A 12,749-nucleotide genomic window follows, 5' to 3' on the forward strand; every position below is an offset into this window, starting at 1 on the left:
AACCTAGGCGTCAGCGACAACAACAGAGGCAAAACCCTAGACCAGCACAACAACAACAACAGGTGAAGCCTCCTCCTCCACAAAAGTCTTCCCAACCCTTTTGACTTGGTTCTCCAGGACATAGCCAGTATTGTACCATCTGCCCATCTTCCACAACCCATAGGAGGACGCCTTGCTCTTTACATAAGCCGTTGGGAAATCATCACCTCGGATCAGTGGGTCCTCAACATCATCCACCACGGCTATTCTCTCAACTTTCAGACTCTTCCTACCCAAAGTCTGCCAAAAGAGTGCTTTGAACACTCTGCAGTCTTTCCTCCTTCTTCAAGAGGTTCAATCCCTCCTCCTTCTGAACGCCATAGAGGAAGTTCCTCTGGATCAGCAGGGACAGGGATTCTACGCCCGTTATTTTCTAGTCTCCAAAAAAACAGGAGATCTCAGACCCATCCTAGATCTTCGCGATCTCAACAAATGCTTGGTCAAAGAGAAATTCAGGATGCTTTCTCTGGCCACTCTTTACCCTCTTCTCAATCAAGGCGACTGGCTATGTTCCCTCGATCTCAAAGAGGCATATACTCACATTCCGATCAATCTGGCCTCCAGACAGTACCTCCGCTTCATGATCAATCATTGTCATTACCAATACAAGGTGCTGCCCTTCGGTCTTGCCTCCTCTCCAAGAGTGTTCACCAAATGTCTGATTGTGGTGGCTGCCTATCTACGCTCTCACCACCTTCAGGTCTTTCCTTACCTGGACGATTGGTTAATCAAGACCAATTCATCTCAGACAGTACTTTTGGCCACCAACCAAACCATCCTGTTTCTACAGCTTCTGGGGTTCGAGATCAATCTACCCAAATCTCATATCATCCCCATTCAGAGACTTCAATTCATCGGGGCGGTGCTGGATACAGTCCTCATGAGAGCGTTCCTGCCGTCCAACCGTCTTCAAACTCTTCAATCTCTATGTCAGCAGGTGCTTCCACAACGTTCCATCTCTGCCAAGCAAATGATGATACTCTTGGGTCACATGGCCTCCACAGTTCATGTCACACCCTTCGCACGTCTTCACCTGCGCACTCCTCAGTGGACCCTAGCTACCCAGTGGTCCCAAGCGACGGATCCTTGCTCTCGACACATATCTGTGACATCATCTCTTCGTCAGTCTCTACAATGGTGGTTGATATCCTCAAATCTCTCCAGAGGTCTTCTGTTCCATCTACCTCCTCATCAACTTGTCATCACCACCGACGCCTCCACTTATGCCTGGGGAGCTCATTTGAACGAGTTCCAAACTCAGGGTCTTTGGACAGCCCAGGAAATGAAGCATCACATCAATTTCCTGGAACTCAGAGCGATATTTTATGCCCTCAAGGCCTTCCAACATCTTCTCTTTCCTCAAGTCCTCCTGCTCTGCACAGACAATCAAGTTGCAATGTACTACATCAACAAGCAGGGTGGGACAGGCTCTCGCCTCTTGTGCCAGGAAGCCCAGAAGATTTGGGCTTGGGCCACAAATCACCAACTATTCCTGAAAGCAATCTACATTCAGGAAGAACAGAATTCCTTGGCGGACAAACTCAGCAGAATTCTTCAGCCTCACGAGTGGACTCTCGATCCTTTAACCCTACAGTCCATCTTCGCTCAGTGGGGCACTCCTCAGATAGACCTCTTTGCAGCTCCTCACAATCACCAGCTGCCCCTCTTCTGCTCCAGACTCTACACCCCTCACCGTCTAGCAGCAGATGCATTTCTCCTGGACTGGTCGAATCTGTTCCTGTATGCTTTCCCTCCGCTTCCTCTCATGTTGCGAACCTTGTTCAAGCTCAAGAGGGAACAGGCCACCATGATTCTCATCGCTCCACGATGGCCCAGGCAACATTGGTTCTCCCTTCTACTTCAACTCAGTTCCAGGGAGCCTATTCTTCTTCCATTGTTTCCTTCTCTGCTTACTCAGCATCAGGAGACCCTTCTGCATCCCAACCTCCAGTCTCTGCACCTGACAGCTTGGTATCTCTCGGGCTGACTTCGAATGATACTCTTTTGTCCCAGTCCGTTCGTTCTATTCTGGATGCCTCCAGGAAGCCTGCCACTCTTCAATGTTATCATCAGAAGTGGACACGGTTTTCTTCCTGGTGTCTTCTTCATCATCATGATCCTACGTCCCTTGCAGTGGAGACCTTGTTGGATTACCTTCTTTCTTTGTCTGACTCTGGTCTCAAGTCTACTTCCATCAGAGTCCACCTCAGTGCTATTGCTGCTTTTCATGAGCCAGTTCATGGAAAACTCCTTTCAACTCATCCTTTGGTTTCCAGATTCATGCGGGGTCTTTTCAATGTGAAACCACCTCTTAAGGCTCCCCCTATAGTCTGGGATCTTAATGTGGTTCTCTCCGCCTTGATGAAACCTCCGTTTGAACCTTTGGCTACGGCTCCTTTCAAGTTTCTCACTTGGAAAGTGGTCTTCCTTATTGCTCTAACCTCTGCCAGGAGGGTCAGTGAGCTACATGCACTAGTGGCGGATCCACCTTTTACAGTCTTTCATCATGACAAGGTGGTTCTGCGTACACATCCAAAGTTTTTCCCTAAGGTTGTCTCTGAATTCCATCTCAACCAATCTATTGTTCTGCCTGTCTTCTTTCCGAAACCTCACTCTCATTCTGGAGTACAGGCTCTGCATACTTTGGACTGTAAGCGGGCTTTAGCTTACTATTTAGAGCGTACTAAACCCCACAGATCATTCCCTCAACTCTTTCTGTCCTTTGATCCGAATAAATTGGGACGTCCTGTTTCTAAACGTATGTTGTCTAATTGGCTTGCAGCGTGCATTTCTTTCTGTTATGCTCAGTCCGGACTGACACTGGAAGGTTCTGTCACGGCCCATAGAGTCCGAGCTATGGCAGCATCTGTGGCTTTCCTCCGTTCCACTCCTATTGAGGAAATCTGCAAAGCTGCTACTTGGTCCTCAGTTCATACTTTTACATCTCACTATTGTCTGGATGCATTCTCCAGACGGGATGGACACTTCGGCCAATCTGTTTTGCAAAATTTGTTTTCCTAATGGCCAACCTTCCCTCCATCCCTCTTTTTGTTAGCTTGGAGGTCACCCATCAGTCAAGAATATGCTGCCTGCTTGTCCTGGGATAAAGCACAGATAGATTTCGTACAAACGTAAGGAAGTTCTTCTTCAGCCAGAGAGTGGTAGAAAGCTGGAACGCTCTTCCAGAGGCTGTTAAAGGGGAAAACACCCTCCAAGGATTCAAGACAAAGTTAGACAAGTTATTGCTGAACAAGAACGTGCGCTGGTAGGGCTAGTCTCAGTTAGAGTGCTGGTCTTTGACCAGAAGGCTGCCACGTGAGCGGACTGCTGGGCATGATGGACCACTGGTCTGACCTAGCAGTGGCAATTCTTATGTTCTTATATTGGTCCCAAAGTGGGGTGTGACATTTATCTGTAGAATTCTTAAGTTCAGCCATGGTGAGTAGAAGGGATAGAACATTCAGCACTTAACAAATCCATATCTGACAAATATTGCTTAAGGATGCACATTATTTTAAAAGGCTCAAGTATTTGCTCAAGACACTTTTTATGTTTTAAAGGTATTCTAGAATTCTGTAACCAAGATGGCTGCAGATCTTCTGAAAAATGATGGAACCAGTTCTTCAGTCACAGAAACTGTACATCTTGTCTACACAGAAAGTGCATTGTGCAAGGATAAACACAGAGATGGCTACAGCAGCCATAGGACTGAATGTATATTGAAGAAAACACTACTGTATCTAGAATTGCAGATGGCAGCACACCCTTATCCAACAGCACATAATCTTTCTTCATGGGAGCATCAGAAGATCATTCATTATCTTTTTTGAGCATACTGGAGTGCTGGGGGAGGGGAGATTGAAAAGCAAGTAGCAGCCGGTAGCATTTCCTGCAAATCTGGAGTATATAAAGAGTCCAGAGAGAGCCTCTGTGTATATCTCTCCATGTTTCTTTTCATTGCTCTTTCTGGTCTAGCCTTACCATGAAAATCTTCTGTGTCTTCTGTCCTATCATCCTCCTTTCTAGGGTTAATCTCATACCCCTTCTTCTCATCCTCCTTTAGTCTTGATCCCACAAAATCCCTCTTCCCTCCTCATGTTCATGTAACATTTCACAAGATCTCCCTCCACCCTTCTTGCAGCTTTCTTCATAAACTCTCTTCACCTCCCTGCTCTTCCTTTTCTGCTTTGCCCAGAAAATTTCATTTGATCCATGATTTCATACCAGGTAAAGTTACAGCGGTGGGAAAAAGGACATAGCCTAGTGATAAGCAGGAGCCCTGATAAGAGTCACAGCAGTGCAGGAGAAAACATTGACAGGTGGTTTTCTTTAAATGATACTTGCTCTGTTTTAACAAGTATTTCTGTGAAATGTTATCTTGAAATTATGAAAAGAAATAAAAAGAAAAGAAAACCATTAATAGTGCAATGAGCAATTCTGGTGAAGGTCACACTACTGCATGGTTGCTCAGTGATCATGTGCTGGATAGGAGACCTAGCAAATGGTATCAATGCAAGAGTTCAGTGACTATACAATGAGCAACAGACCTGGTGAGAGTTGAAGAAGTACAGTTATCATGCAGTGTGCAGGAGACCTGATACAGATGACAGTATTTGTGTGGAATGGAGTGACCATGTGAGAGGAGGTCTGGGAGTGCATGGCATAGTGTGATGGGTAGAAGAGCTGGTGAGAGCCACGTCAGTCTGCAGATATTAAGTCAGGCCACAACCTGCAGCTTATCAAATATTGTCATATCTTTATATTAATATGAATATAAACAGGTTAATAGCTAGCCTCCCTCCCCAGCTGTAGTCTGCTTGATTTCTTTGCCTAAAGGAGTGATCTTTGTTGTCCTTTAAGCAGGGGATATTTTGACAAAAATACTTCAGTGTGAGAGCCAGGCCCAATGCTGGGCAAAGTGGCCCGGGCTAAGCACTCTGGGCAATAAAGCACAGGGGGTATCCCCCATTCAATGATGCAGCCAATCTAGCTCAATCACACTTTAAGTAACATGTGCAAGTAAAAGTATGAACTCCCAGTTAGTCTCAATCCTCAGCAACAGCTAGCATCAGTCTAACGCCAGCCTTTTTAAACCAGATCTCCCCCGCTTTGTTAAACCCCAGCCACCACTTCTACAACAGCTGTTTTTTTTTTTTTTTTTGCAGTATTAATAGGCTGTTACTGAAGCTGAACAATTTGGGGTCCAGGATTTCCAAAGTTCAATCTCATGGAAAATCCAAACTGCTGTGCCAGAGGCAGTGCTAGAAACAAGCTTTTGGAGGAGGTAGAGGAAGAGTGTCAGGAGGCTGCCTCTGGATTGGTGAAGGCCCCCCTTGATATGTAGGGGGAAAATACTGATTAAAGAATAGATTGGACTCTTACTTCCTGTTCATGGAAGCCTGATGCAGTCACAGCCCTGTCTTATCCCCTTTTTGATGCTTTGATTTTCTGTGATTGAGCTAAGACTCAGAAAAAACAGGGGCCTTTGCTGTGTCTATTCATTCACAGTTTTTGTCAATGCTGTCTCTGCAAGGGAACTGAAGGCTTTTCACATTAATGTCTTTTTCAGGGCTAGTATTAGAAAACTAAACAGATGAGAATGTGAAAGATGATATTACGTTCTGTTTCAGTGCTAAAGTACCCTGTTTTATGGTGTTAAACTCAAGGCTGATACTACAGCATTTCCCATAAAAACAATGCCACTCTCAGACCTACAGCTTCATCCTTTGCCATTGTCACTAGGCACTCAGTGAGTTTTGAGATGGGTGGTATCTAAACTAAGTTTCACAGTCTCATGTATCCTAGTGCACAGAGAAGTAGGTTTAAATCACTTAAACCTAGATTCACTAAACTGGTCTTTATCTGCTGTTGTGTTTCTATTTTGACACTCAGAACGTTATAAGTGTCTAGTCTGCATGGACTGTGATCGCACTCAAGCTGAATTCAAGTACTGCGGTTGCATGTCTCCGCAAGTCCAAGAGCCTGTCTTTAGTAACTCCTTGACAGCATTGTTGTCCACCTTCCAAGTTTAGCTGCAGAAGATGACAATTGAGACTGGCACAGTTGCCTTCTGAGCACATAACCAGCCTCAAGGGGACAGCTTGTTGATAGAAAAAGCATCATTGTTCTCCTGTAACAAGTGTTTTCCTCCTACAGCAGGACTGACCATACATACAACCCCCCCCCCCCCCCGAGCGCATTCATTTCTAGAGCTATAGAACTGAAGTGCAGAGGAGACTGCTGCATGTAAAAAGAGATGCAATGGAAAATAGTTGTTACAAGTCAGCAATATTGTTTTTGCACTATATAGCATTACTCTTGCAGTCCACTGACATTAAATGAACCAGAAACATCCTTCACTATATCCAGCATGGAAAATTCTGCTGTCTTATGTGAACCTGTTGAAGATATACAAAAACTGAATCTATTCTGTAAACAGCCTCTGACATCTAACCTAAGGCATTCCCCTTCTTACACTGAGTCAGGATTCATAATCTTGGGCAAAATGACCACCAATCAGAAAGCACTGTCATTATCTCTGAAGTTTTATTTTTGTCCATAAATTAGAACAAGAGTAGAATTTCAGGGTGAGATGTGGTGCATGATATGAGGCCACTGTTCTAGAATCATAGCAATGCAGAATGAGGAGTTAGAGCACAGTTCAGTCTGGTGCTTGCCATCTGCCATCTTAACAGGCTACTACAGCCACAGAAGCCATCACTCCCAAATGGGAGTAGAAGCTTGAGCTGGGGCCAGAATCCACCAATCAACTTCCCATAGGGCTGTAGCGGAATCAGCATGTAATAGCAGAATTCAGAGAACTTGCTTCCCAATCTCAAAATGGGTGCAACATTTTGCAAAGTATTTTTTCAGTTATGCCCTGGGAATGTATTCTATTCAAGTATGTAGATAGTGGGAGCTTCTTAATTGCTTTGGCTACAGCTATTAACAGTTTATCTTGATAGAATAAGTTGACATGGTACAGGAGAAGCTCCCCCTCTTTCAGTTGTGCCACAGAAACAGCACAGGGTGTTGTACCCTCTCAGAGGCACATATCTCATAAGTAGCACAGAGTACTTCGCCGAAGTGGAACACAGTGATCCATCCCTTCCTCCCAGGTGTCACACTGGTAAGCAATGCTTTGTGGACAAGTCTGGCTCATACTTCAGCAGGTAAAAGGTTTCACACCATAGCCTAAACAATGAGGTGTACAAATACTGCTAGCAACCCAGCAAAGGCGCTCAACAGCATTTAAAAGCTCAAATTATAGCCTCCATGGCCACCTTTTCCAAACATGATGGGACAAAACAAATGTACATGCTTAGAGGTTTCATTCAAACCCAGCAGGAACTGTTTTGAGATTAAGTGTGAGGAGAAGAACCCAGTAAACTTCTTCAGGACCACATTCATCAGTTCAGCTCTAGGCTTGCTGCCATATATTAGTGATCATGAAGAGAGAAAGAGGGACCTGGACACCCTGCTCAAGAAAGCATATGAATCCCTTGTACAATCATTGCATCATATACAAGAAAGAGAAATGCCTAAAGCAGGCCCATCTCACATTCTGCTCATCCTAATTGAAACAATATGAATGTACTACTTTTCACTGAGCAATTCTGTATCACACCGGGAGACCTGCATCTGTCCAGTATGGAGGTGTACGTAACATCAGATTAGCTCCAGCACCATTTCTCCTCAGCTCCCACATGCACCATCCTGTTTATCTTCCTGAGCAAGGAAGGCTTCCAGGTCTGTCAGCTTTTGAATTAAGATAGCATCCAGGTCACTGCATTCCACTGCAGCCTTTCTGCCCCTTGTGTTGCTACCCACTACTTTAAGTTTGCCACGTGATTTCCTCTTTCGTGGAATGGTGAAGTCCTGAAATTCCAGCAGTCTCTTCCTCTTTTGCTGGCTGATAGATATCAGAGAACCATTTTTCTCCTTTGGCTCCTCAAAGATAGTTTCCAGGGACCTGGAGAGAAGGTAAGAGTGCACGTTTGTCAGCTTATGGCTATAAAAAGCAAAACAAAGAGCAGAGGCTGCATACACCCAAATCATGTTATCACACATTTGCTCTCATTCAATACCCCCCCCCCCAAATGCATTGCACTGTTTTGTATCTCACTCAATACCACCCTATCCTCAGACCAATACAAAAGAAGGAAGAGCATATTCCCCACCGATTGTGTTAACTCTTTTTGTTCTTCTGTCCTATTGTATTTCTCCCCCCTATCCCTCCTATTCTAATTAATTTATGACTGTTTTGTCCTAATTCTGTTTCCCCAATGATTTTATAAATTTTATATTATGACCCTGTACACTGCTTAGACAACTTTTTTAAGGCAATATATCAAATTTTAAATAAAACTTGGATACACATTACACCATCCTACCTCTCTCTTTGACAACTGAACCTAAATGAATCTTTCAATCTCTCATTCAGCCACCTTCCTTCAAGTCTTCCCTCTTCCCCTATCCAGGACTCCGCCCCCCCACCTCCTTCTCTAAGTCACCTAGAGCCTACGCAGGTATGAGCAACACACAAATAGAAGATTAGATTAGATATGCCCTCTCTCTCCCTGTATGCCCTGCCTTTCACCCAACATATTACACTTTCCCACCTTTCAACCTACAATTCTCCCACATACACATATATTACATCATCCTGCCCCTTACCGAACACACATTATACCATACAACTTCCCAAGCGATGCCCACTCCCAACATTAAGCTTTCTCACTTCTTACTTATTCACCCATTATGCCTTACCATGGCTTGGCTTTAAATCTCACCCCTACATTACAGTTCTCCAATTTTTTGGCTTTAAGCACATGCAGTCCACTAGCTCATACATCTTTAGCATTCATCCTTTCAGCTCACCTGGCTGCAGGAGGAGATTTGTAGTTCTTGTTTGTGTAAATTTCCTCCAAACTGAATTCCTTCTTCTTTAACCTTGAAAATGAAATAAACAGCAGATGATCCATACAGGAGATTCTTCAAACACTCTCTTCCATCAACCCCTCTCCCCCATGCTGGTGATTCTTCATAAACTCTCTTTGTCAATCTCCCTCTTCTCATCCCCTATGTTAAAGATTCTCTGCCAACTCCCTTCCTCCTCCTGCTTGTCCTTGGTGGCAGTTCTTCATACACCATTTTCTGTCAACCCTTCTTCTCATGCCCCAGTTTGGAGCTCCCTCATACAGTATTCTGAGCTGTCCATCCGAAGCAATGTACAATAGCAAACATCAAAAATTGGAATTAAAGTATAACCAAACTACAAATGACCAGGCTAATTCTGAACTAAGAGCATGAGAAATCCAGCTTTAAGGAAACAAGGTGATTATAACCTTCTAAATACCAATGAATTAGTTTCCTGATGAATCTCCATAGCTATGCTATGACTATAGAAAAAAAAAATCCCTAGCATGCAAATGCATCTGTTACAGAATCTTTACTGAGAGAAGCTGCAACAGTTATCACTTACTGAAGAATACCATCTTAGCATGCCACCATATAAAGAAAATTCTGACAAAGTAATGGTACAGACGTACCTCTTTGCTCGTGGAAGACCCATTGGGGTGAGATTTGGGTCTGGTTTCGGTACTGTTTTCCTGATGCGGATTTGAGAAACTCTCCGTGGCCTCCTTTCTTCTGCCTTCTATCAACAGAAAACCATAAGACATGGGAACAGACAGAAGAGGATTGTTAAGTCCCATTTGGTATACTAATTTTTTGTTATAATGTTAAGCAATGTCAGCTTATATCCAGCCTTAACGTTCACTGTATACTTATCCCAGACTTTCTTGAACTTTGTTACTGTTTTTGCATAAATCACCTTTGTATCAGATGCTTCTTTGGGTCTTTCATTTAGTATAGCCTTTAACCTATGTGAACCCAATATATCCATGTAATCCGGTTTTTGGATTTTTTTGGGAAATGAGGACAGATTTGGTAGACTGCATCTGGGAAAAGGCACATTTAATTTTGAGCAATTCTATCTTAGGTTGGACATGTATAAACTACATCAAGTATCCAAGAAAACCATACTAGTGCAGAGGTGGGCAACCATGATCCTCAAGGGTGCAATTCAGTCAGGTTTTCAAGATTAACACAATGAATATGCATGAGATATATTTGCATTCAATGAAAGCAGTACATGCAAATCAATCTAATGCATATTCATTGTGGACATCTTGAAAACCCAGCTGGGATATGACCCTTGAGGCCTGTGGTTGCCTATCCCTGCTCTAGAGCATTTGTGTCGAGGAGAGAGAGTTCTACCAACCCCAGGCACTGCTCCGGGCCCAGGAGAGGCAAGGAAGCTGTCCTGTTACTTTGACAAATTTTGGAAAGGATGCATATGAAGAGGACTAGCTCAGTCCTGGGAAGGAACAACATTTGTACCTCAGGATTGCATCTTCATCTACCCTCAAACTAAGGTATTTAAGTACAGAGGAACCTTCTTCTGTGAGGGTGTCCAAAGGATAGCAGTCACAAAATTTGGCCTATCCGAATGCTCCAGGAACTGCAGGCAAGTGAGGGTTTGTTACTATAATTCCTAGGGCACATCACTGAGATACTCACCACTTGATCTCTGCTGCTGCTACTACTGCCTTCAACTTTGGCAAACTCTTTAGGGATTACTTCATACTCATCCAATGGATGGAGTTCAAACTCTGTTGCAGAAACCACCCAACCTGGATCCAAACAAGTCTTTGGTATGGCATGAAGAGATAAAGTTTCCAGTGTACTATTTAATTAGAAGAGAAAAATAGTATGAAAAGACAAACAGTAAGTGAAGGCAGAAGAGGGAGGTAGGTCATAGAAAAAGAGATAGGGGAGGGGAGGGGAAAGGAGTTAATGGAAATCACTGTTAGAACAGCTACTTACCTCAGTTCACAGTCTGAAGTCTCTGTGGCTTCTGTGTTGTGGAAAGGCACATGTGGCCAGATTAAGATACTTGTGGCTGCCACATTTAGGACATGCTGAGGCACAAGTGGCAAACCAGAGACTGCCAAGGCTCCTGTACTCTGGAAAGTTAGTGATACATGTGGTAAAGCTGTGCTCCTTGTGGTAGCCATACTCTGGAGAGGTCGGGGAACACATGGGGAGCCTACAATCCTTGAGCTTTTAATGTTGTGAAGAGGTTGAGGTCTGTGCATTGAGCCTGCAGTAGTGTTTTCAGTAACTCCAGGATGTAAAGGTAGATGTGGTATGTCTAAAGACTCCAAAGCTTTTAGATTCTGGACAGGCAGTAATGTGCTTGCTAAGCTTAACTCTGCAGGTGTTCCTTTATTCTGAAGTGGCACAGGCAGGCATAGCAAGTCTGATCCCTTCACAACTTCCACATTTTGAAGAGACTGAGAGGCCAGTTTTGAGGTCCCCGTGGCTCTCATATCCTGGGGGCAAAAGATGCTGGACAGCTCTGTGGCTCCTATGGGCTGGAGAGGCTGTGGTGCACAGGACAGCTCTGAGATTCCCATAGTTTCCACATGTTGAGAGGTATGGGGCAGATCCAAGATTCCTGTGGTTCCTACGTGTTGCAATGACTGAGAGGTGCAGAATGGCGGCACTTGTGGAAGCAGAGTGTGGTGCAGTCTGACATAAATATAGAAAAGTAAAATAAAATGCAGGAATTTTATATCATGAAAATATAAAATACAGTAGCAACTAAAGATCATAAGAAAACTCATCTGCTCAAATTAATTTGTGTGGCAGAACCTCAAATCTCACTCATCCAAAGCTAAGGATCCCCTGTGGTCAATTTTCAAACACACTTAGGCTGGCTGCACAAAATTAGCAACTGGCAAATGGATACATTTTGGCTGAATAAGTTGATATGTGGCCAAACTTTCTCCATATAAAATTTAAGAGGCCTTTGGCAGTGATATTCAGTTATTGCCCTCATAACTTATCAAAGTCTGAATGTAGAAATAGTAGTGCCTCTTTATCTGTAAAGTTACATAGATAGTATATGAAGATAGTTTATCTGTATGAAAGTTATGGGCATAGATATTCAGTGATATGACTTACCAGGTATGTGAATTTTTAGCTAGCCTAAGGATATATGATAGTGTATCCTGTACATGTTTAAGCAGCAAGCACTCCACTGAATCCTGACTTCTTAGTGCTTATTCCAGCTAAGGATCCTACTATTATTAATTATTTCTATAGCACTACCAGACATACGCTGCGCTGTACAGTCACAAAGAAGAAAACAGTCCTTGCTTGAAAGAGCTTACAATCTAAATAGCCAAGACAAACAAACAGGATGTCATGGATACAGTTAAGGGGAACGGTTAATCAGCTGGCTGGGTTGGAGGGCAGAGGAGTAGGGTTAAGGATTGAAGGCTATATTAACGGTAAGGGAAGGGGCTTGATGGACAAACTTGGGTAATTTATTCCAGGCATAGGGTGAAGCTAGATGAAAGGAACAAAGTCTGGAATTGGCAGTGGAGGAGAAAAGAAAAGCTAAGAGTGGCTTATCTGAAGAATGGAGTTCTCCGGGAGGTGTATAAGGAGAGAAGAGAGGAAAGATATTGAAGTGCAACAGAATGAACACACTTGTAGGTCAGCAATAGGAGCTTGAACTGATCCGAAACGTTTCTAATTTCTATTACTATTTTTGTCTTCACTACTTCCCTTTCCGTGAAGAAATATTTTCTAATACAACTACTAACCACTTCACAACCTTGTTCTATCGTTTCTTT

The 12,749-nt window shown here is 43.5% G+C and overlaps 2 protein-coding genes across 8 annotated transcripts in view; one reads left to right on the forward strand and one right to left on the reverse strand.

Annotated features, from left to right (window-relative positions):
• The window catches only part of LOC117365813 (saxiphilin-like), a 67,146-nt gene extending 63,231 nt beyond the window's left edge, over positions 1-3,915 (forward strand). The window contains 1 exon segment of the mRNA XM_033956674.1: positions 3,600-3,915. Coding sequence (XP_033812565.1) covers positions 3,600-3,649 — 50 coding nt within the window. The 3' untranslated portion in view covers positions 3,650-3,915.
• Positions 3,916-4,052: 137 nt separating this feature from the next.
• Positions 4,053-12,749, reverse strand: part of PRR14L (proline rich 14 like) — a 98,414-nt gene continuing 89,717 nt past the window's right edge. For 6 of the 7 annotated variants that reach the window (XM_033956662.1, XM_033956664.1, XM_033956663.1 and 3 more), the window contains 5 exons: positions 10,930-11,637; positions 10,624-10,789; positions 9,591-9,697; positions 8,920-8,991; positions 4,053-8,011 (listed from right to left, as the gene is read on the reverse strand). In XM_033956662.1, coding sequence (XP_033812553.1) covers positions 7,735-8,011; positions 8,920-8,991; positions 9,591-9,697; positions 10,624-10,789; positions 10,930-11,637 — 1,330 coding nt within the window. In that variant the 3' untranslated portion in view covers positions 4,053-7,734. The remainder of the gene's footprint in view (positions 8,012-8,919; positions 8,992-9,590; positions 9,698-10,623; positions 10,790-10,929; positions 11,638-12,749) is intronic. The other variant, XM_033956665.1, reaches the window with a different exon arrangement.

This window comes from Geotrypetes seraphini, chromosome 8 (genome assembly GCF_902459505.1).
Source record: "Geotrypetes seraphini chromosome 8, aGeoSer1.1, whole genome shotgun sequence".
Taxonomy (NCBI): Eukaryota; Metazoa; Chordata; class Amphibia; order Gymnophiona; family Dermophiidae; genus Geotrypetes; species Geotrypetes seraphini.